The 25,810-nt window shown below is 40.9% G+C and overlaps 1 protein-coding gene across 1 annotated transcript in view; it reads right to left on the bottom strand.

Annotated features, from left to right (window-relative positions):
- Nucleotides 1-1,472: 1,472 nt before the first annotated feature.
- Rp1 (RP1 axonemal microtubule associated) overlaps nt 1,473-25,810 on the bottom strand; it is a 113,113-nt gene continuing 88,775 nt past the window's right edge. The window contains exons 20-22 of the mRNA XM_041657697.1: nt 25,386-25,537; nt 23,002-23,156; nt 1,473-1,542 (exon numbers count right to left, since the gene is read on the bottom strand). Coding sequence (XP_041513631.1) covers nt 1,473-1,542; nt 23,002-23,156; nt 25,386-25,537 — 377 coding nt within the window. The remainder of the gene's footprint in view (nt 1,543-23,001; nt 23,157-25,385; nt 25,538-25,810) is intronic.

Raw genomic sequence — 25,810 nt, 5'->3', positions numbered from 1 at the left:
TTTGGTTTCAGGGCCAGAGTGTGTTTCTTACATTGACCCTTTTATCCTACACTTACCAAGATGCACTTGAAAACATAAACATATTACTAACATGATTTCATGCTGATCTGAGGAAGCAAATGAAATCAACGAAAGCTTTCAAATTATGGAGTACACATGACTAATCAGTAAATGAGAAAGGGTCCAACATACTTGACAATGAAGTAAAGGCTAATCAGACTGTACCATCCTCCTCTTTCACTCCAATCAGAATGACTGTCCACCACAAAAACACAAAAACAACTTGGCATGAATGTGTGCAAAAGGAACCCTGCTTATTCGTAGTGTAAGTATGAATTAGCTAATTGCTTATAGAGAGTCCTCAAAAACTAAAAATAGAAGCAGCATAAAATTTTGCTCTGTTGCTCTGAAGTATGCCTCCAGATAAAACATTAGCACAAAGTTGAGATATTTCAATGTCCTCTTGCACTGTAGCACTACATGGGAGCAGAGTGATGAAATTCACCTAGGATAAAGAAAATGTATTTACACACAATGAGATTTTATTAAGCTGGAAGGAATAATGAAATAATGTAATCTACAGGAAATGGATGGAATGAGAGGCCATCATATTAAGTAAAAGGGCCTGCTTCAGAAAGACAAATTCTGCTTGTTTTCTCATATATAGAACCTACATTTTAAAAAAGAAAGAAGTGGGAATGGGGGGTTGACAAGAATATAGAAGAAGGTGATTTGGGGTAAGGTAAGCCAGAAGGAACCAGAGACAACAGAATATAAGGAATAAAAATAACCAAGAATGTCATGATGTAATCAATTGTTTTTATAAATAATACATGCTAATAGTATTTTAGATAGAAAAGAGAAAATATAAAAGGCCATTTGGAAGTGTTTGTTTCTCCTGGATAATGGTAGGAGGTACTGAAGTTGTATAGGTCAGCTTTATAAAATATATCAAATTTTATGGTTTTTTCCTTGAACTCACTTAAAATATTTTAATCAATTGTTTAAACTTAATAGTAATAAACTATAGAAATGTTCAAGGCAGGAACTATCAAGAGAATATGCTAGATGGTTAGAAGATAAAAAGTGTAACAACATTTACCAATTGCTTCCTCTTGTATTTTAGTTGGATGATTTATTTGCATTGCTTCAAAGGTAAAAGTGAAATAAGTTAATATTAACTCTGTTTTATTACATTATAAATGAGAGTAACAACAACAACAACAATAACAACAAAAGGAGTATGAGTTCAAACTCTTTAACAGGGATAGATCCTTTGGCTGATTCCTAACACTATATGGGGTGCATAAAACATCTCTAAGACATGCTTTCATGTATTTGTATTTCCTCGGCAAGAAATAGCTATCCATATAGTATTAGCAACGGGGACACTCTGGGATAATTGGGAGGTCATCTTCCATGATGTCCAGTTGTAACAAAAGCATCTTGATCTTCTTCTACTGCCAGTTGCCTTAATCCTCATCTTGACAATAAAGTTCAATTTCTGAATGTCTTAAGCCTTGGGACATAAAGGGAATCCATCTGAAGAAAACAAAAAAGGAAAACAGAAGAAGAAAAAATTAAATTTATTTCCTTGTTTTTTATAATGAGTAAGATTTGCTTCATTTCTGTTCATTCAAAGGTAACTATAAAAATTGATTTTTTAAAAATTAGTCAATCCCAGTCCAACTTATTATATCCTCATTTTTAGGTCTCAAACCTAGGACAAATGGCTAACCAAGGTGCCCACTATCATATCAAAACAGTCTCTGGGCACCAGGTTCTTCCACCATCTCTAAGTTTCTATCTGTTACAGGCCCTCTTGGTTGGCAGACCCTATCCCCTACCCTGAAATCTTCAGCCTAGGTATTGGCCTAGACTTCCCTACCTCACATCCTCTGATTGCTGATATGCCAGCCTCTTGGTCCAGGCCACCCATCTTAGTTGGTGGCACCTTTCCTTTTTTCCCTCTTTTCATATGACCCAGTTCAGGGTCATGCTCACCCTATACTCTCCCAGATGTATAAGCAGAGACTGTTCCTTTCCCAGACTTGAATAATCACACAGAAACTATATTAATTACATCACTGCTTGGCCTATTAGCTCAGGCTTCTTATTAATTAACACATACATCTTCAATTAATCCATTTCTATGAATCTGTGTATTACCACAAGGATGTGACATCCTGGTAAGTATCCTGCATCTGTCTCCTTTGTCAGCAACATGTTTTTCTGACTCTGCCTACTCTCTCTCTATCTCTTCCAGACTGGCTATATTCTGCCCTGCTATAGTCCAAAGCATGTTATTTATTAACCAATGCTAATAAAACATATTCATAGCATACAGAGGGACTCCTACATCATCACCCATTTTCTGTCTAAATAAAAAGGAAGGTTTTAAGTTTAACATAGTGAAATTACATACAACAAAATAGGTTCAAGCAATATAATAGTTACAGTATTTAGTCTATTTACCTTTGGCAAAATGAGAAAAGAACTCTATCATCTATCCTATCTTTGTAAGTCTAAAGTTTTATATCTAATTTTCCCTTTATCATAACTAAGGAAACTATAACTTCAACTCCACCAAAGACCCTAGAAAAATATATTACCTAAGTAAAAAGGAAATTCATTGTAGGCAACTTCCAAAACTTTAGAATTGACAGAGACATTTTGCTGCCTGGACAGTCACCCAAATTTCTTCTGTAATGTTGCCACATTCATCTTTAGTCTACAAGTCTGTAGTATCTGGCAGACTTTTCTATGAAGCAGGAAATTTGAAATGCTGTTTCACCTATCTTGACAGATTGTCAGTCACTTTCTTCTGTATCCTGCAGAATGGCTGGCAGTTTCTTCCTTAAATCAGGAACATTGAAGAACCATCATGGTTTTTGGCATGTTCAACAGTCACTTTTGTGTGGATCCTGCATGTCCACTATACCATCAAGCAGTCCAGACAAAAGCAGTTTCTTGCCCAAAAGGCTAGCCTTGTTGCATTGAAGGCTAATTCCATAACAGTTTTCTTCAATACCCATCAGCCTCTTTGAAGTAACTGGTGCTGCCAGCAGCAAATATGTCTCATTGTTGGGAAAAGTCTAAGTTCTTAAAACATTTTAAATGCCATATTCTGTAGGTCTTTAAAGGTTTGAAGATTATCCAACTGAAATATATCCCTATATGTCTAGAAAACCTAACTAACGTGACTACAAGATTGACTATTATAAATGACTATCTATTAATCTGTAATGTTTAATTATACATCACATTTTTAAGTGAGCTGTCTAAGCATAATACCTTAAACAAGAATAGAAATGCATATAACAAAATTGACCTTAAATTTGCATCAAAAGACCAAGATCCATACCAATGCAAAGTATTCGTCTCTATGCAATATCTCTCTATTTTCTGTATATGTGTTGCTTTATTGGGTAATAAATAAAGAAGATTATTTGGCCTGTGACTGGACAGAATAAAGCTATGCAGGAAAACTAAACCAAATACTGGGAGAAAGTAGGTGGAGTCAGTGAGGAGCTATGTAGCCCCACTGCAGGGACAGAGACTGGATGAAACCTTACTAGTAAGCCACATCCATATAGCAATACACATATTAATAGAAATGGGTTAGTTTATTATATAAGAGTTAGCCAGAAATATGATTAAGCTATTGTCCCAACAGTAGTGCAATAAATACAAATTTCTGTGTGATTATTTCAGGAGTCTGGGTGGCCAGGAAACAAACAAGCATCCTCCTCACAACAACTTAGGGTCTCCCTTTTCCTCTATTCAGCTTCCTCTCACCTCTCTTTAGGGACTGCTGCCATGTCTGCAGTCCCACTAAGCAGTCTCTTGGCTCTTGCCTGCAGCTGCCTCCTAAAATTTTCTCTCCCCTCTCAGGGCTACCTGCTCTACCTCTGCTTATGCCCTCCTGAGAATGTCCATTGCATGTTTTCTTACCTCCCCCTGCGAGCTGCCTGCTAAGTCCCTCTGTTTACTTGAGCCCTCTGGGACTCTAAGACCTTGCCCCTCCTCTCCTTCAACTCCTCCCTGGAAATCTTGCAGCTTCTCTATGTGCTCATGGCCTCTATGATATTGAAACCTTCCCTATGGTGGAGTTCATTTCATAAACCTTCCTCCTCTTCTTCTTGGACTTAATTCCTTTCTTAGATTCAGATTTAATAAAATCTTACTGCAAACAGCTTGGTTTCAGTACAAATCAATGGCCAAAGATGGCATACTTGAGTTCCAAATTCTTTCAGATTGTAAGAACTTCTGTCACTAAAAAATAATGATCCCAAAATCTCTTCTATCTAAAATTTCTCTGTTCTTCACTTCCTCTACTTCCTATTCTTAAAAATCTCTTTTCTCTATAATTTTTCTGCACACTGCTCTTAAAAAAATATTTTAAGACTATACTATAAATTCTATCTTAGGATTTATAAGTTTATTTTGTATGGTTTTAAAAAGTTTATAAAATATGTAGCAAACTCAGGCTCTAAACTTCTAAATAAAGGCTTATAATTTATAAGTCTATACATAAGCAATCTTAATTTGTTACAATTTACTATATATTTAATTCAACTCATATTTATAGAATATACTGTAGTGTAAATAATAGCCACATGACTGGCTGTAGTAATAAGCTGCTTGTTAGTTCCTGGCTGCTTAGCTCCAAAATAATCACACAAAAACTATAATAATTAGATCACTGCTTGGCCCATTAGCTCTAGCTTCTTATTTACTAACTCTTATATCTTAATTTAACCCATCTCCATTAATCTGTGCATCACCATGAGGTCATGGCCTACCAGCAAAATTTTAGCATGTCTGTCTCTGGTGGCAGCTCCATGTCTTCTCTCTCCTTCCGCCTCCTTTCTCCCAGCATTCAGTTTAGTTTTACCCGTTTACCTCTATTCCCTGTGCAGGCCCAAGACAGTTTCTTTATTAACCAATGGTATTCACATCATACAAAGGGAAATCCCACATCACCTCCCCTTTAATGCTTAAATAAAAAAGATACCATTAATAAATAGAAAACTGTCTTTGCCTGATAGGATAGAACAGATATTTTTAAATAAGGCACAAGATAGGTGTGTTTAATAAATAGGATTTATAAATTCCTAAAGTATATTCAGTTTACCAATAACTGACTTAAAGATATTTATCTCTTTCTCTTTTTCTTTGCTAACTTTATTAACCTTTAGCTATAAGATAAACTGAGTCATACGTGAAACTATGATATTCTAGAACTACATTATAAAATGATCAGTAAAGTTCCCAGTCATTTCTATAAACTGTGCTAATGATTTCAGTATTTATTTTATTGCTAAATGATCTTGAATTAAATCTCAAACTCAAACATTGAAGGCTCAAACTTAACAAGGAAAAAGCTATAAAATCCTAATCCTATAAAAGCTACTAAGTTGTAAAGTATTATATAATTTATTAAATAGTAAGCTTTATTTGGCCTACTGTCTGTGTTTTCAAGGTTAAGCCAAAAGCAAGTAATTAGTGAAAATACACTTAATTGATGATTCTCAAACCCTTAGAAATATGCTGAACATGACATTTCAAATGTTTAATAAAAAGTTTTCTATAATAGACAGAACTGCCCCCTCCTAGCAGGAACCATAACGTCTCCAAAAAAGGCAGATGGGGCACCAGCTGCTCCTGAATTGTGGTAATGCTAACCTCTGGGCAAAGAACTTCCCTTTACCTCACCAGCTGCCAGGGCCCGACACAAACTGTGGATGCTTTTGGGTTGACTGCTGTACTTTGCCTTGTCAATGTACCGTCAGTTTTCTCAAGTTTCTTCTCCACAGAGACCTGGATCTAGCAGCCAAAGGCCATGGTACTCTTTGTGACAGTTGATGGTGTTATGTCATCCTCTATGATAACTGGATACCCACCACTGCCCCCAGTGAAGCTATCAAGACCATAGAAACCTAAGGGCAACAATCTCAGGAGTAAGTCTCTGTCGATTTTATGAATACATAGGGCACTTGCGTTATATTTTATATAAATTATCCTTCTCAGATTTCTGATGGTATTGGTGACTAGGCTAACTGTACTTTTGTCAGTTTAGTAACAGAAAGTATACCAGCTCCTCCCCCAAGGCTCCAGGTACCTTTTCTTCATTTGTAAAAATCAGGTCTCAGGCCTCACATTCCTAAAGCTACGAGGTCCCCAGCTGAGAGCGTCAGGTTGCCTTGCTACCAGACCCTGAAAAGTGGTAAATTCACAGATGCTTTTAACCCAAATCATCTTTCTGTTCCCAAGCATGACTCAAAGGCATAAATCTACTGCCTCTTCTGCAATGTGGATTCCAGTACAGATTACAAACAGTGAGAAGGCTAACATATCTAAAACTTTTATCTCTGTTGATAAACTCAAAAAATTCTTGTAAGCCTCAGCAAATCGACTTGAATCTACTTCCTACAAGTCAAATGGGTTCCAGACGTTTGAAATTTCTCTACCTGCCTATTTCTGAGGGTGGCTCCCCAGTCTTGGGACTCACCTTTCCAACCACCAGGACTGTGGGCCTGGAAGTTCCGAATATATACTGTTTGGGTGGAAACGCCATCCAGAGGCCCCTCCCTTATCTCTCTCCAAACACTTCTGCATCTCAGAAAGCCCCCCCCCCCAAATGATGACCCCTTCCCAATAGGTAGTCAAGACCACTCCCACAGGTTATTTAAACTGTCTCCAGGAAAAAGACATGTGGTTCTCCAATCTTCCTTTTCTGTCTCCTCCCTAGGAACTTGAAAATCATCCAGGAACATTTTTACCCATTAAGTCTGGTCCTTTTCTAATTACTTTGATTGGTCTGATTTGGATTATTGTATGGAAAAAGAGGCTTAATAGGATACAGAAACTTCTCATCTGGAGGTCGCACTGAGGGGCTGACTTCCTCCCAGAGGTCAAGGGCCATGTGGTAGGGAAATACCCTTCTCCCCTGCACCTGCTTTCTGTCAGGCTAAGATCAGCTTTCAGTTTTCCTTTCCAAGTCATTGCCTTAGAGGCCCAAGGCCTCCTGTGATTTGGGGGGTGTCCTGCTAAAGACACGACGGTGCCAGGCCTCTGACCTGTTACTGGGACAAGGACCTGCCTTGTCCCTTGGTAACCCCTTTTTCAGAAGACGTTCTGTTCAAAGGAGTATCTCACATCCCTTGTTTTTGGACCCAAAGCCTACCACAGTGGACACATTGTGCTAGGTTTCAGATCACAGCATGGCCTTGTGAATGGGCGCCTGCAATTAGAAGCCACATCTCCAAGCACCCTCGGGCTGCCTTTTACAAAATCTTTTTAAATTGGGATTGACATCCTGTGTCCTAAATGCCTAAACAACTTTGCCGGCAAGTGGACAGGACTCTCGTATGCCCACGGTTTCTGGGTACTGGGCTCTCATCCTTCCATCATTAGTCAGCGTCCCACAGCACTGATCTTGCTGGCGGGGTTAACGGCACCTCCAGACTCCTGTCTATCTGGGAATTGGGACCCTAAAAATTCTGCCCTGATCACACTGCCAGAGTCATTGACTCCTCCCCCAATGACCCTGGAACTCTGCCTACACAAATCCCTTCTATGGCGCCACATGTTCCATTCAGTGGTCAACATTTTTCTCATTTCTTCCACTATCCACTCCCCCTATCCCCAAGATAAATGTCAAAGTTCGAGGGCCAACTTCCTGTTCCTTACCCACCTTCCATTCATCTCCTTCCTCCCACCCCTCCCTGCCCTTCTGTGCTGCACCCCACCTCCTGGTCACCCCCTACGCTTGGCACTGCTACCCTCAGCTCCCTTCGTCTCTTACTGTTGGCCGTGTGTTGGCATCTCCGCCTTCCTGTCTCTCTCATTTCTGGAATGTGATCTGGTCACACTGGGATTCTTCCTGCAATGGATCCGTTCCCCTGCTCTCCCACTCTGAGCTGCCTTAGGTATTCTTTCCGTGTGTTTCTGTTTTCCTTTACACATTTGCTGACTTGACCCTCAATTGGACACCCGTGCGCCCCCTGGCTCCTGCAGCCTTCCCCAGGATTTTTAAGTTGGTCAGCTGACATGGTTTCCTGGGAAGAGCGTTGCTCTTCTGTCTGTTAAATTATATGCGGGAATAATGTGGCCACAGTATCCTTGTTTATGCCTGGGCTTGTTTTAAAGTTAAATTTATAATTAAAATACTCTGAAAACCATCACGGAATCTGCAAATCCCTTAGAACACATGTGTTAGGCACCATTTTGGCTAAGGTCAGAGAGAGAGGCAAACTAATTCCAGCCCTGTCCTAAAAACAAGGTTTATATAGGATAAGGTTTAAAACGATGCTCATTTACAGAGGTGCTACTGCTGCGTCTCTCCAGTCACCCACATTCATGTACAGAGACGAACTTTGCTGGCACCAGATTTTGTAACCCAAGAGTAAACCCCATACTATTAGTCATGTAAAACTCTAAATTGTTGACAATGTTAAAACTTGGTTCTGCCTTCTACAGATTAAGATTATACTCTAGGTCTCAGGACCACACCTAAAAATTAGAGACTACAATACTCCCTCTAATCTTCTTACCTTTACTAACATAGGTAAGCTGTAACTGATTGGGTGAACGCTAGTCCAAATTTAACATATCTGTCTAATTTAGATATGCCTGACAGGTAATGGTACCCTGATCCTCAAGCACCTTTACAGATCTGAGAGTTTGGTATGTAACAATAAAGCTGATGATAGAGAGACACACCAGCTCCTGCGGTATCCTGTAGCTCCTCTAAGAAGATGGATTGGCAGCAGAAGGACTTCCACCTGGAGGCTTTCTTTAAAGTGACACTCAGCCACACAGCAAAAAAAAAACTGCTTTTCACTTTATCAACTGCCTGGACCCTGCTTGGACTGGACGAAAGGACTTTAGGGGAATCGATTGTCCCATCATGCCAAGACAAGTAGACAGATCTCTCCCTCAGCAGGAAAATCTGTAAGGTCTCCTGGACTTAGCAGCTAAAGGCAAGTACTGCTTTTGAGTCTTGCGTTTGTCAAAGACTATGGAGAAACTTGGGATTGCGTGAGTAGCTGGAAAAACTGTCTCACTTCTGCTCATTTATTTAGTCCTCTCAGCTCTGTCTGAGGGTGATTGATGCCTACGGTACTGTTGCTCAGTAGTTTATTAGTTAAGCTTCCTGCTAAAAGTACAGGCAGGTGTGCCTCTTTCACAGGTTTCATAGTTTAGGATTAACAGGTTTCAGACATAACTTCAGAGGCTCAAAATTTTAAATTTTCGTATCATTGTCTTCTAAAATGTTCATGACTTTGAACCTAAAATCATAACCTTTTTCTATGATACCAAGATATAAATCTATTCCAGTTCTTTTGCAGACACCTGAAGGTTCCTGTACAGGTTCACCCCTACTGCCAGACTCATGCCAAGGCCAACCTGCAGTGGGTTCTCCAGATAACACCAGCACCTACACCGGCTTCTGGGATTTCACCATTGATGCCACATCTTTATGCTCAAGCAGACACCTATTCAGTATACTTGATAGGTCCAATAGCAAGGACCCTCCACCCTCTGTTTTTCCAAAATGTTGCCATGAAGGGCCTCTCTTCTCTTCTTCCTGGCACATTCATCTTTGTCACTACAACTAAGACAGGTGTTAAAATTCTATTTTTCTCCTAGCAACCTGCCTTCTCAGCTCTCTCAAGGACCAGATGCCTGAGTTCTCCAGGATGGCAGTTAACTGGATGCCTCTCCACCCACACTTCCCGCTATGCACAAGCCAACCAACTCCCAACTCCCTCCTCCCCCATGTTGCCCCATAGCCACAAGAAGCAGTCAGAAATGAACCAACATCCATACGCCCAAAGAATATGGAATGTTCTGCTGGAAACTTTACTCCAGCCTCTGACATCCATCTACCCAAAGAGTCTGCAATGTTTGGGTCAAAGTTTCATCACAAGCTCCCTCTCCTGTGTCTCTCCAAACCCTGCAGCATCTCAGAAAGCCTACCAAATAATGAACCCTACCCCAGAGATGTTAAGACCACTCCCACAGGGTATTTAAACTGCCTCCCTCCCCCAGAAAACAGACATGTGGGTCTTAATTTTCTGCCTCCTCTCTGGAGTACTGGAAAATCATCTGGGAGGATAGTATCCATTAAAATTTTGCGTTTTCTAATTCTTTTTGATTTGGTCTGATTTGGATTGTTGCATCAGCAGAGAGGTTTATTGTGGTGCAGAAACATTTCATATACCTTAGATGAAACATTTTCCCTAAACTCCTCAATTTTACCTTCTCTAATATATATCTGTTCCAGCAGATTTCCAATCAATTAAAGACTGAAAACTGCTCTAACTTAGCCAGTCCCGGGTGTTTCAAACAAGCCCGTGTAGAGACTCCATCCTAGATTACCCCAGAGTTATTACCTCTGGTGGTCAAGTTTCACAAAATACTCCAAAGTGCCCTGCATTTCCTTAGCCCCAGATGGTCCCACAGAGCCCACAACTAGTGAAACACCCTGTTCTTCCTGGCATTGTTCAGAATTCCAACTTTTGTGTGTCTCCAATTACAAGGTCAACAGAAATTAGTCTTAGAAAAGACTACATCACCCTTCATTATTTATGTATTATCATAAAAAGGTGGGATGTTAGGTCTCAAACCCAGGATAAATGGCTAGTTGAGGCGCCCATTAACATATCGAAACAGTCTCTAGTCACCACGTTTTTCCACCATCCGTAAGTTTCTACCTGTTACAGGGCCCTCCTGGTGGGCATACTTTGTCATCTACCCTGAAGCCTCCAGCCTGAGTATTGGGCTGGACTTGGCTACCTCCAGCTTCTCTGGCCCTTATATAACTCAATCATTTTGGATATGCCAGTCTCTTGGCCCAGGACATACCTCTTACTTGGCAGCTCCTCTCTCCTCTCTGCTACCCCGACACCTCACATGACCCAGCTCAGAGACATGTTCACCCTGGACTCTCCCAGATGTCTCTGCCTCTGGCTATGCTCTCCCTTTTATCTATAATAAACCTTCTCCTTCACCATACCTAGAAGCAGTCATGTCCTTCCTTACTTCTCCTTTTTGCTCACTCATAGTTGGGGTTATATTGTAGCTATAGCTTGTAGAATAAAGTGTCCCTGAGCTGGGCTTATCAGACTCTATCACCATCTTCCAGTGGTAGACACAGGAGCTTCAGCAAGCTGCACCGAGCCAAACTGAAACCCTGAGAAATGTGACCCACTCACTGCCTGAGGGGAACTTTTCACAGAAAAATTAAACTTCACCATTTAAATCTCTGCTCTATAGCAATCTGTCTTGCTATCACATGCTTTGATGTAAAATCTTTTCCTTGATGTCTGAATTATATTACCTTAAACACATTGAAGATATAACTACTTTGCAGAATAAGCATTAGGTAATAGTGAATGCTAGCAGTTCCCCCAAATCAACCAAAGTTCTGTGTCACAAGCTCCCTGTTGGAAAAACACATCAAACCTGAACTGACCTGGAGAAGAAGGTCAATTTTCAGTGGCAGGATCCTAAGGGAAAGTATCATGTTATCAGAAATAAAGAAGAAAGAGAAGTTGGTCTCAGGAGGTTTTTCACAAGCTCTATCTTATGCCAAGCAAGCTTATTAAGAATCACAGCATCTTGTATAAAGTTTTCAGGGGAGAAATGGAACAAATTCAACAGAAAACTATCATACAATGAGAAAAAAATAAGCTTGAAGTCAATCAAACAATGTTTCACAAAGAGAACACAGAGTATTACATGTGTCACAGGCAGGGCACTGATCTTCTTAATCATATAGGAGGAAAGAATTGGTGTCTCAGGATCCAAAGCTGCAGCTCCCCCAAGACCCTAGCCCCAGACCATTACTGGCTCAGGCAAACATACTCATGATTTTAGACAAGGAACTAAATTTTACCAAAACCAGGGCCTCAGAAAAGTCTTAGATCAGCCTGTATCCCAACACTAGGCTCAGAAAATCGACTTTACAATTTGTGCCCTGTTGGAGCTTAGTTTTGCCCACTAAATTTTCTGCCCCATTCATGGAACTATTGTCAAGCTGAAATGAAGAAGCCATTAGAAAAACTTTATGTGCTACTGTGGTACAGAAATTTCATTATTCGGTTTAGGTACTGAGGAGTTCCATCTGGACGGGTGAGTGTGTGCTATCCAGGGGCGGATTGTCCCTGAAGAGAGCACAAACGCCCCTCCCCCAGCTCCTTCTGCAGGGCTATCTTTCTTACACACGACACCCTCCCAAGCCTGCGTTGTCTGCAAGGTCCTTTGCTCAGGAACAGTTTTCTGCTCCTACACTAAGGCTACCCACCCAGAGCAGTGAGTGCCTGCCTACCAGGTAAGCCTCAAGGACCCCCCTCCCCGAAAGGGAGCATGCGCACCTCCGCTTGCACGGCAGGGTCTCCTGTGTTCTACATGTCCCCGCCCTGCCCCCCAAGTTCCCCCTTTTGTCCGCGCGTCATTGGACTACCAGGCGTCCATGTTTCAGTGCTGAGGAGTTCCATCTGGACAGGACAGTTCCTGCTTCCACACTGAAGAGATACACCCAGAGAGTCAGTCACAGCAAAGACTGGACCAAGACACCAGGCCTCTCCTGGCTCCATTTGAGGAAGAGATGGGAAGGCGCCAATGCAAGAATTCCTCCAACAACCTGAAAAGCAAAATGAAATCACCAGAATCCAGGGATCCCGAAATAAGAATTGTACACCCTACTCCAGAAGAATTAGAAGAAATAGACTCAAAAGTGAATTATATGAAAATAATAGAGGACCTTAAACAGGAGGTAAAAAACTGCCATAAACAATTAGAAATTAAAAACAAAAAGGTAAAGGAAATGAATGAATCGCTCAAAGATACACAAGAAAACCAAGAGAAACAAGAAAAAGCAATCAAACAGGTAAGGGAAGTGGTTCAAGACTTGAAGAATGAAATGGAAATAATAAAGAAAACACAAACCGAGGGAAGGATGGAGATGGAAAATCTAGGTAAACAAACAGGAACTACAGAGACAAGTACTACCAACAGATTACAAGAGATAGAAGAAAGAATGTCAGACACTGAAGATACCATAGAGAAAATAAACACACTGATCAAAGAAAACAGCAAAACCAACAAATTCTCATCACAAATCATTCAGGAAATCTGGAACACAATAAAAAGACCAAACCTAAGAATAATTGGGATAGAAGAAGGAGAAGAAGTACAGCTCAACGGTCCAGAAAATATATTTAATAAAATTATAGAAGAAAACTTTCCCAACCTAAAGAAAGATATCCCTTGGAAGGTTCAAGAAGCATACAGAACACCGAATAGACTGGACCAAAAAAAAAAAAACCATCTCCTCGCCATATAATAATCAAAACACAAAATGTACAGAATAAAGAAAGAATATTAAGAGCTGCAAAGGAAAAAGGTCAAGTTACTTATAAACGTAAACCTATCAGACTTACATCTGACTTCTCTATGGAAACCATGAAAGCCAGAAGGTCCTGGATAGATGTACTGCAAAAACTAAGAGACCATGGATGCAAGCCCAGGCTACTATACCCAGCCAAGCTTTCGTTCACTATAAATGGAAAAAAAAATAATTTTCAGGATAAAAACAAATTTAAACAATACGTAGCCACAAATCCAGCCTTACAGGAAGTAATAGAAGGAAAATAACAAACCAAGGAGTCCAACAATGACCACAATAACTCAGACATCTAGAGACCCTTCACCAGCACAACTCAATGAAGGGAAACACACAAACTCTACTACTAAAAAAGTGTCCAGAGTTAACAACCACTGGTCATTAATATCACTTAATGTCAATGGGCTCAACTCACCTATAAAAAGGCACAGGCTAAGAGATTGGATACGAAAACAGGATCCAACATTCTGCTGTTTACAAGAAACATACCTCAACCACAAAGACAGGCACCTCCTCAGAGTAAAGGGCTGGGAAAAGGCTTATCAAGCAAATGGACCTAAGAAACAAGCAGGTGTGGCCATACTAATTTCTAACAAAGTAGACTTCAAACTTAAATCAATCAGAAGAGATGGAGAGGGGCATTTTATACTCATAACAGGAACAATTCATCAGGATGAAGTCTCAATCCTGAATATCTATGCCCCTAATATAAAAGCACCCACGTATGTAAAAGAAACATTACTAAAACTCAAGGCAGCCATCAAACCACACACACTAATAATAGGAGACTTCAACACTCCTCTCTCACCAATGGACAGGTCAATCAGACAGAAACCTAACAGAGAAATAAGAGAATTAATGGAGGTAATGAATCAAATGGACTTAACAGACATCTATAGAGCATTCCACCCAAATAGGAAAGAATACACCTTCTTCTCTGCAGCTCATGGAAACTTCTCGAAAATTGACCACATACTTGGTAAAAAAGCAAACTTACACAGTTACAAAAAAATATTAGTAACCACCTGTGTCTTATCAGATCACCATGGATTAAAGTTAGAATTCAACAACAATGCTACCCCCAGAAAGCCTACAAACTCGTGGAAACTGAACAGTCAACTACTGAACCACACCTGGATCAAGGAAGAAATCAAGAAAGAAATTAAAGTCTTCCTTGAATTCAATGAAAATAAAGAAACAACATACTCAAATTTATGGGACACTATGAAAGCAGTCCTAAGAGGAAAGTTCATAGCACTAAGGGCCCACTTAAAGAAAACAGAGAAAGCACATATTGGAGACTTAACAGCCCACCTGAAAGCTCTAGAAAAAAAAAAGAAGCAGACTCACCTAGGAGGAGTAGAAGACTGGAAATAATCAAGCTGAAATCAACAAAATAGAAACACAGAAAACAATACAAAGAATCAATGAAACAAAAAGCTGGTTCCTGGAGAAAATCAACAAGATTGACAAACCCCTATCCAAACTAATCAAACGGCAGAGAGAGAATTTGCAAATTAATAAGATCAGAAATGAAAAGGGGGACATAACCACAGACACAGAGGAAATTCAGAGAATCATTAGATCTTACTACAAAAGCTTGTATGCCACAAAACTGGAAAATGTAAAGGAAATGGACACTTTTTTAGATAAATACCATATACCAAAGTTAAACCAGGACCAGGTGAACAATCTAAACAGACCGGTTAGTCGCGAAGAATTAGAAGAGGTTATCAAAAACCTCCCTACCAAAAAAAGCCCAGGACCAGATGGTTTCAGTGCGGAATTCTACCAGAACTTCCAAGAAGACCTAATACCTATACTCCTTAATGTATTTCACAATATAGAAACAGAAGAGGCATTGCCAAATTCCTTTTATGAAGCTACAGTCACTCTGATACCAAAACCACACAAAGAATCAACCAAGAAAGAGAATTACAGGCCAATCTCACTCATGAACATCGACGCAAAAATCCTCAACAAAATACTGGCAAACCGTATCCAAGAACACATTAGAAAAATTATCCATTATGATCAAGTAGGCTTCATCCCAGGGATGCAGGGCTGGTTCAACATACGAAAATCTATCAATGTAATCCATCATATAAATAAACTGAAAGAAAAAAAACCATATGATCATTTCATTAGATGCTGAAAAAGCATTTGACAAAATTCAACATCCCTTTATGATAAAAGTATTGGAGAGATTAGGGATACAAGGGTCATACCTAAATATAATAAAAGCTATATACAGCAAGCCGACAGCTAACATCAAATTAAATGGAGAGAAACTTAAAGCCATCCCACTAAACTCAGGAACACGACAAGGATGTCCACTCTCGCCATACCTCTTTAATATAGTACTTGAAGTTCTAGCAATAGCAATAAGACAACATAAGGGGATCAAGGGGATTCAAATTGGAAAGGAAGAAGTTAAACTTTCATTATTTGCAGATGATATGATAGTGTACATAAGCGACCCCCAAAACTCCACCAAGAACTTTTACAGCTGATAAACAGCTTTAGTATTGTGGCAGGATACAAGATCAACTCCAAAAAATCAGTTGCCCTCTTATACACAAAGGATATGGAAGCAGAGAGGGAAATCCGAGAAGCTTCAACTTTCACGATCGCCACAAACAGCATAAAATATCTTGGGGTAACTCTAACCAAGGAAGTGAAAGATCTATTTGACAAGAACTTTAAGGCATTGAAGAAAGAAACTGAGGAGTATACCAGAAAATGGAAGGACCTCCCTTGCTCTTGGATTGGGAGGATCAACATAGTAAAAATGGCAATTCTACCAAAGGCAATTTATAGATTCAATGCAATCCCCATCAGGGTCCCATCAAAATTCTTCACAGATCTTGAGAGGACAATAATCAACTTTACATGGAAAAACAAAAAACCCAGGATAGCCAAAACAATCCTATACAATAAAGGATTTTCAGGAGGCATTACCATCCCTGACTTAAAACTCTATTACAGAGCTACAGTGATGAAAACAGTGTGGTACTGGCATAAAAACAGAGAAGTCGACCAATGGAATCGTATAGAATACCCGAATTTTAACCCACAAACCTATGAACACCTCATTTTTGATAAAGGAGCCAAAAGTATACAATGGAAGAAAGAAAGCATCTTCAACAAATGGTGCTGGCATAACTGGATGTCAACATGTAGAAGAATGAAAATAGACCCATATCTATCACCATGCACAAAACTCAAGTCCAAATGGATTAAAGACCTCACTATCAGTCAGAAAACATTGAACCTGATAGAAGAGAAAGTGGGAAGTACCCTACAGGAGATGGGCACAGGCGATCGCTTCCTATGTGTAACCCCAACAGCACAGACTTTAAGGGCAATATTGAATAAATGGGACCTACTAAAACTGAGAAGCTTCTGTAAAGCAAAGGACACTGTCACCAAGACAAAAAGGCAACCTACTGACTGGGAGAAGATCTTCACCAACCCCACAACAGACAAAGGTCTGATCTCCAAAATATATAGAGAACTCAGGAAACTAGACTTTAAAATGCTAATTAACCCAATTAAAAAATGGGGCACTGAACTGAACAGAGAATTCTCAGCAGAGGAAGTTCAAATGGCCAAAAGACACTTAAGGTCATGCTCAACCTCCTTAGCAATCAGGGAAATGCAAATCAAAACAACTTTGAGATATCATCTTACACCTGTCAGAATGGCTAAAATAAAAAACTCCAATGATAGCCTTTGCTGGAGAGGCTGTGGAGGAAGGGGTACCCTCATCCATTGCTGGTGGGAATGCAATCTTGTGCAACCACTTTGGAAATCGGTGTTTTGGTTTCTAAGGAAATTCGGGATCAACCTACCCCTGGACCCAGCAATACCACTCCTGGGAATATACCCAAGAGATGCCCGATCATATGACAAGAGCATTTGTTCAACTATGTTCATAGCAGTATTATTTGTAATAGCCAGAACCTGGAAACAACCTAGATGCCCTTCAATGGAAGAATGGATAAAGAAAGTGTGGAATATATACACACTAGAGTACTACGCTGCGGTAAAAAACAATGACTTCTCGAATTTTGCATGCAAATGGATGGAAATAGAAAACACTATCCTGAGTCAGGTGTCCCAGACCCAAAAAGATGAATATGGGATGTACTCACTCATAATTGGTTTCTAGTCATTAACAAGGGTCACGGAGTCTACAATTGGTGATCCCAAAGAAGCTAAGTAAGAAGGTGAACCAAAGGAAAAACATATAGTTGTCCTCTTGGCTATGGGAAGTAGACAAAATGGCCGGGGAGAAAACTGAGATCTTGGGGGTGGGGTGGGATGGTGGTAAGGGGAGATGGGGAGAGTAAAGGGAGAAGGGGAGAATGGGGGGAACTTGGGGAAAAAGGAGGATTGGGATAAAGGAAGGTTGGATAGGGGAGCACGGAAGCACAATTCTTAGTTAAGGGAGCCACCTTAGAGTTGGCAAGAGACTTGAACCTAGAGTGGCTCCCAGATGCCCAAGCCAAGGTCCCCAGTCAGTTCCTTGGGCAGCTGAGGATAGGGAACCTGAAATGACCCTATCCTATAGCAATACTGACGAATATCTTGCATATCATCATAGAACCTTCATCTGGTGATGGATGGAGATAGAGACAGAGACCCACACTGGAGCACTGGACTGAGCTCCCAAGGTCCCAATGAGGAGCAGAAGGAGGGAGAACATGAGCAAAGAAGTCAGGACCACGAGGGGCACACCCACCCACGGAGACAGTGGAGCTGATCTATTGGGAGCTCACAAGGCCAGCTGGACTGTGACTGAAAAAGCATGGGATAAAACTGGACTCTCTGAGCATGGCGAACAATGAGGGCTGATGAGAAGCAAAGGACAATGGGGCTTTGTGGGAGCCTAGCCAGTTTGGATGTTCACCTTCCTAGAAATGGATGGAGAGGGGAGGACCTAGGACTTACCACAGGGCAGGGAACCCTGACTGCTCTTTGGACTGCAGAGGGATGGGGAGAGGAGTGGGGGGAGGGGGAGAAGGGTGGGAGGAGGGAGAGAAGGGTGGGAGGAGGGGGAGGGAAATGGGAGGCTGGGAGGAGGTGGAAACTTGTTTTTTTTTTCTCCTTTTCTCAATTAAAAAAAATGGAAAAAAAAAAGAAAATGCCAGTTCTCAATGAAAAAGGATAATTAGGGCTTTAAAGGCAAGATCATCACCCTTGGATGAATGGATATCAGGTACAACCAATATTGACTCTCATGACCATGATGATGCTTGGATAGGAGAGGTAATTTCCAAAGGTCTGAAGAAAAATTAAACTGTCAAGTGATTCAATTGTGGTAAACAATGTCCTCTAAACACAGAGAGGCTGGAATTTTACCTGGTAAGCCACAGCCTCATGGGGATACACAGATTAATGGAGATGAGTTAATTTAAGATATGAGTTAAGCAGAAACACAACTAAGCTATTGGCCAAACAGTATTGCAAATAATATGAGTTTTGTGTTATTATTTCGGGGCTGAGCAGCCGGGCACAAACAAACAGCCTCTTACTATAGGCAGTTACAAAATCTACTATCATCTAAACTATAAAGATATTTAAGACATGCAATTTAATGCTTAGCCACTTTATAGTGAATTTTTAATGTTCTCAGAACTATGGTCATAGCCATGCTAAGTACAAAAGTAATTCATTTAATGACAAGATTTAGCCTTCTACATGTATTTCCAGGGTAAAGTCTAAAGCAAATAACTGGAGAAAGTAAAGTTTGTTTAAAATCAGGTACACTTAATAGATAATAGTCCTCAGACTCTTCAGCGATTTGTTGGATATGGCATGTAAAAGGTTTATGAAAAGCTTCCCATGAGAGACACAAATGCCAGCTCCTAGAGGTGACCCTATGGTCTCCAAAGAAGCCAACAGGACACAGACAACACCTGGACTTTGGTACACTAACCACTGGGAAAAGGGAACTGCCCATGTCTCACCCGCTGCCAGGGTCCTGCCCAGTGGTTGCCCTACTCCACCTGGCCAACGTAGGTCAGTTCCCAAAGTCTGTTCTCTACAGGAAAATCTTTGAGACCTTCTGGGTCTGTCAGCCAAAGGCCAGTGTTGCTCTGTGTGGCAGCTGATGATTAAATATGCTCTCCCATGTGACAGCTGAAGACCTGTGACCTTTGCCCCCAACTAAGCTATGAAGACCATGGGAGCCTAAGATAATCACCAGGTATTGGTAAGTATCTAGCGTTTTAATTGCTATATAGACCATGTGGTTTATACTTCCTTCTTTAATTTATTTTTTTCCAATCTCTGATGTGTTGACAACTAGGTGTTGACAGCTGTAGCTTTGTCACCTTAACAACAGCAAGCATACTAGCTCCTCCCCCAGAGCTGCAGCTGTCTCTTATGCAGCCTCACGCCTCACTTTCCTAAGTTTCCTTGCTACCAGGCTCTGAAAGGGATACATTCCAAGATGCTTTTGACCCCAAATCGTTTGTTTTTTGGATTCCCAAGCTGTTACTATGACTCAAAGGCAGGAGTCTACTGCTCTTTCTACCATGTCAATTACAGGACAAATTACAAAGCATGGTAATGCTAACATATCTAAAACATTTGTAAACTTAAAAAAAAAATCACATAAACCTCAGGGAGACATGGTCAAAAATATTCTAGATGAGTGTGCCTGTCAACTACCATCCTTAGTTTCCCCCCTACTGCCTATTCCTGAGGGTAGGATCCTCTCTCAGACACAGTATCTCTATCTCTTTCCGGTCTTGGACTCCCCTCTCTCAACTACCAGGACCATGAACTTAGAATTTGAAAAATACACCCAAGATAAAAAATGTTTCCCTTACTCTCCTTAACTTTCCCTTCTATCTCTAGCCTATATCTTCCCCCCAACAAATTTCTAATCAACTGAAAATTGGAAATGCCTGCAATGAGATAGTCCCACGTATTCCTTTGAACATATATCCACAATGGTTCCAAGGTAGTCTGCCTTGCCTAACTCCAGGGGGGTGCACATAACCTGGGAAGGTAGTGAAACAGAAGTCCCACAGCCTGTCTTTTGACCATCATTCCAACCTTTCTGATGCCTCCCACCAGACAATGATCCCCAATTTCAGCAGAAAGTAGCTATAGAGGAGATTATTCCACGCCTTTATCATCTACAAAAAGCTGGAATATCAGGTCTCAGACCCAGGACAAATCTCAGTACCTGGGACCCCTTCCCAGGACTTCTCACTCCAACCCCTACTTTAAACGTCTCCCTCACAGGGGCTTCCACTTCCCTTTTCTCAGCCTGATGTCTATATAACCCAGCTATTTTGGCTAGACAGATCTCTTGGTCTCTTAGCCCAGACCACCTCTCTTGGTCGATGACTGTTCTCTTGTTCTGCCTCCCCCTGACTTGTCTCCTGGTCCAGCGTTGTCTGCTGGCCCGATTCAGCCCAGACTTTTCTCTCCACCTGCTTTTTCTCTTATACTTACAATAAACATCTTCTTAATAATGAAGTCATGTCCTCTCATTTTCTTGTATTCTTTCATTCAGTATGCTTTTGATAGGGAACTGATTACTGGCATTGAAAACGATAGAAGAAATACTTGAGTCTATGCCTCCACCCCCACCTGAAAAATGAGCAAGACTCATCCCTGTGCCTCATTCTGTCATTTTCCCACCATCACCTCTTGTCACTGTCTCACCTAGGAATGGCTCAAAATGACAAAGAAGAGCATGGAAATATGTGGCAGCCAAACGCTTGCTCAGAATAGCAAGGGATGATTAACACTGGCCTCTTCCAGAGAAAAGCCAGGGAAGTCAAAGGTTTGCTCACCATCTCCTGGTAAGTTTTATTATTCTTTTCTTCTATAAAAAAGTGTTTTACATTTCTGTACTTTATCAAAATGTCTACATCAATTTTTAATCTATGTTGTTCATCACCTCCCTTTATTTCCAGAAAGAAGAAAGGAAATGCTTTGTCCATAGGTTAATTATTTTGAAAATGAGCAGATTCATTAAAAAAAAACATTTAATGAGACACCTGAAGTTGTTTCCAAAATAGAGAATTCACATAAATATTATGTGACCTCTAAGGGTTCCCAGCTTGGTATTCCATTGTGTCCACTCTCTCCTCTGTTTCAACCTCGTCTTTAGTTATTTTTCAGAAAAATTGACTAAACCCCCACTTCATACAAGAAACCATGTTGGAAATTAAAATGAAATGCATGAGGGTGTGTTCTTAAGAAGCTTATCATCTATTACCCAAGAAAAACACTTCCACAATGACAGTGATATTATGAACACATTCTGAACGGAGTGCTAAAAAAAATCACTTGAGGATTTTATTGTTTGTTTTTGTTTTTTGATTTTTGGAAACAGGGTTTCTCTGTAGCTTTGGAGCCTGTCCTGGAACTAGCTCTTGTAGACCAGTCTGGCCTCGAACTCACAGAGATCCGCCTGCCTCTGCCTCCCAAGTGCTGGAATTAAAGGTGTGCACCAACACCAGCTGGCCTGCACTTGAGAATTTTAAAGAGAGTAAATATGAGTTCACTCCTGGTGAGAAACCAGGGAAAGTTTCATAGATGGACAGCCGCTTGTCTTGCACATGGAAAGATGAAGATTTCAACCAATAGGAGGGAATAAAATCAGCTACAGCACATGAGGTCTTGGGAAATGAGCAGTGTCCTGGGGAATGGTGAAGGAAGGGTGCAAACTGCACTTTACTAATAAGAATTTTAAAACTAGGAAGTCAGGATGTTTGGTTCCTTTGAAACTCGTTACTACAGCCCCTGTACACAGGAGCAGTCTGGAAGAAAGATCTTCCTAGCAAATGGACGTATACCAAAAGAAGGGTACAGGGTCACCGGGCCTGCTCCAGGGTCCTTTCTTGTACTGTACACCACAGGACTGAGTCTATGGCTTATTCATAAGTTCACTAATTTAGAAAATACTTTCTGAGCATCCATGATGTTTTGTTTGTCCTATGAACAAGACTTTGATTATAATTTCCTGAGAGCACAGGCATTTCCTGTGGTTTTCTTGGAAGGACCTCCAGAAGTTGCAAAGCCAATAAGCAAGGAAAATATTTAGTAAATCACAACTGTGATGCATGCCTTTGGGTTTCCCAATGCCTTCGTTTTGCCCGACTTAGCTGCATTTCTGCTGATAATCTATTAGGGAAGCTCAGGATGTATTCAGAATTCCTAGAAGGGGCTATGAATATAGATAGCCAGGAAGCGAGGAGCGAGGACTTGTTTCAGCACGAGCAACCCTAAATCCAATCTCCAGCACCACACACACACACACACACATACACACACACACACACACACACACACACACACACACAAAAGTCAAATCTGATCCACAAGTTTCCCATACTGTGTCTACAATACTTTATTACTTTGAGGATCAATATAGAAGCTCCATTCCCTTCGATATCGGGCCTTTGCCTGTGACTGAAAAGCTGAACAATAATTAACATAATGTCATCTTTAAATCTGGGAGTTCTGAGGCGGAGAGTCTAGGCAAGCATCTGAAGACACACACAGGCTCGGCCTCAGCAGTTTCCTCCTGCAGAACATTAAGACGAGATTACCTTTCACAGGTGAAGACGGATTCTGACGCTGTGCCAGTCTCTTGGACGACAATCTTCTCACAGTACAAGCCCTGGGATGTGTCGCTGGCCTCGCAGCGCAACAGCACCCTCTGCAGGTTTCCAAGAGACACTGCTTCTATTTGAAAAGCCTCGACCTGGTGGAGAAAAACCCCAGGGAAATAACTAGAGTCTAGCAAATGATAGACGCTGGCAATGTGAGTGGCCCGAGGCTGTCAGCCGTGGCCCCAGCGCTTGAAGAGAGAAAACGTTACTGAAGTTAACAGCAAAATGGGCAATAAAGGAAGAAATCATAAGCAAATCGCTATGTACTAAATATATTTCTGGCTGTTTTCTCTTTTCCACTTTATTTTCTACCTTGGACTTTCAGATTTGAAAGAAAACACAACAAAAGGGCCTCTAGCTGCCCACCCTGAGAGGTGTTTGCTCAGGAAGCAGCTGGCAGCATGTTAAATGTCGACACCTGCAAAGGTGTGGGGGACAATTTGCTTTTCTCACTTTCCTTTCCCCCATCCTCAGCAATACCTCCACACACCTTCTCTGTCAATGGAAATCGAGTGTGTCCTGGGGTTCCTTCTGACAGTGTACCCAGTAACCTTATTTCCTAAATAGAATCAATGTATCTCATCCAGAATGCACTGACTTTTTTTTTTTTTTTTTTTTTTTTTGAGATGCAGGACCTGAATGAAAGCCCTGCTGGTTAGAATAACAAAGACTCCTCCCCAAAGGTCATTGTTACCAGCTGCTGGTTTATCTGAGGAAATTTAGTTAAATTTGACAAGCATTCAGAAAAGACAGTTGTCTGTTAGCTACTGTTACTCTACTTCCTGGTTTATAGAAAAAAAAATGAATTAAGAATTGCCTGTGTTGCCTTCCAGGGTGAGGCAGACTTAGCTGTGGTCTGGGGTCACTAAATTAAGTTTCAACTTAGTCACTGCAATGACATTCCCAAGCCTGAGTTGTTGGCTGGTCTTGGTAGAAACCTTCTCTTGGTTCAGCCTGTCTAACGCTGCAGCTAGTTGAGTAGATATGAATCCTCCTGTGTGTGCCATAGTAAACCTCTTGCTTTGTCCAGGACACCTTTCAAGGGGATATTCAGTAAAAAGTGTCACATATGGCAGCAGAGCCCCCTGGCTTCTTAACCCTTTTGGCAAGGCTGTGATACGCCATGAATTAAAGAAAAAAAAATTTTAATGGATAAATTCTGCAATGATTCTAGACTTTTAATGATGCCTTTAAGCTTATCCTTTGACTCAATTTTATTTGGCCTGCAACTGTACCTTCTATTCTAGTTCAGCTTCAGTCCACAGTGCACTGGCCCCACTATAGGAAAGGCCATCTGTGACGGTGAGCTGAAGTCCAGCCATAAAGATGCTTGTAAATTCTTAGCCTGGCACCTTCACTAGATCTCTTGATGTTGTCTGCCTCGGAGCACTGCAAGTGAGCTGGGTATGACGCTGCTCTCGCCATCCGTCAGAAAGTGAGAGTCGGCAGAATCCGGACCTTACACAAAGCCAGCCAACAAATTCAGGGGAAAATGTCACTGAGCACTTGGAGTAAGATGAATGGTGTAATATTAAAAAAGCCTCTTTTTCTGCTGTGAATTAGTTCACACGTGAAAGCAAACACTGGGCATGGCATTTGTGGTCTCATCCAATCAGAACTCTTTTTCCTGTTCATCACAATGGGCACTCTTCTATAACATTCACGAGTAAAAGGCTCAGGTGAGTCTTATTTTCACTGATGTTTCAGAATTCACGAGTCAAACACATGAGGCTGAGAACAGCACTATCAAACAGTCAAGGTGCCCTTTTCTTAGGAATATGCCTTAATCCTACACTTCCAAGTAGTGCTTTCTTCCCAAATACATTCAAAAAGTGTCAGAAATTGAGAGGGTCACAGACATCCATTGAGAACTCCCAGTGCTCAATTACACAGTTTTATATAAGACAAAAGGGTCTAACATGGGGCTTGGTTTCATTCCAGTTATCTTAAAGGGAGGCCCCTGCATGAAATGAGTTACAAGCCTTGTGGCCTGACCAGGAACAAGGCTGTGAGTCCATTAGGAAGATATCCATGCATATTCTCCTTCAAATCTTTTCAACTCAGTTTGTTCCTTTTCTTACACCACTAATTCACTGTATTTTCTTTCTTCTATTGTTCACTACACATTTAGCACATCCCATCAGTCTTTTATGAACAGCCTCAAAAAAAGCTTTGAAGATAAGCAAAAGCAAGACCCTTAATGAAGTCAAGTTGGGACACTTGAATTAAAGCTGCTCTGAAGTTCGGCTGAAGACTGCCAAGCACCCTTCACTTTCTAACATTCACAGGGCCACAGCAGAGAGAGCTTGGCATGAACTCACCTGTCCTCTCTGAAAGCGCACAGGCATGTTGGATCTGTGGAGCAGTCGAAGGCCCGAATCTCCCCTTTCCCCGTAAAGACAGAGGGAGACTTCAGACTCTGTTGCCTCTTGTCTCACCTGCCCAGTGTACACATCAATGTGGTATCTCACCACTGCCAAAGCAATGGGGAGAGAAATCCAGAAGAAATAGATTACCTCAGAATTCAAGCAAACAGAACCTAAATCTACAGGTTTTCGGGCAGTAACTAGAAAAACTTACATGACAAATCTGCTGTCTATATTTTCTTTATTTTCTTCCTATTGAAAAACCTTTGAGCCTTGGATTTTTATTCTAAATGGACTTTTTTTTTTCAAATGGAGAAACAAGAAATTCCTTAAAAGGCTGGTATACAAACAGTATAGGAAGGCATTTTGTCATTAGCAGT

Source organism: Microtus oregoni, unplaced genomic scaffold (assembly GCF_018167655.1).
Source record: "Microtus oregoni isolate MIOR12 unplaced genomic scaffold, Mior012 000008F_ref0000371, whole genome shotgun sequence".
In the NCBI taxonomy this organism is placed as follows: Eukaryota; Metazoa; Chordata; class Mammalia; order Rodentia; family Cricetidae; genus Microtus; species Microtus oregoni.
The sequence above is the reverse complement of the archived record's forward strand: the minus strand, read 5'-3'. Positions and strand labels throughout refer to the sequence as shown.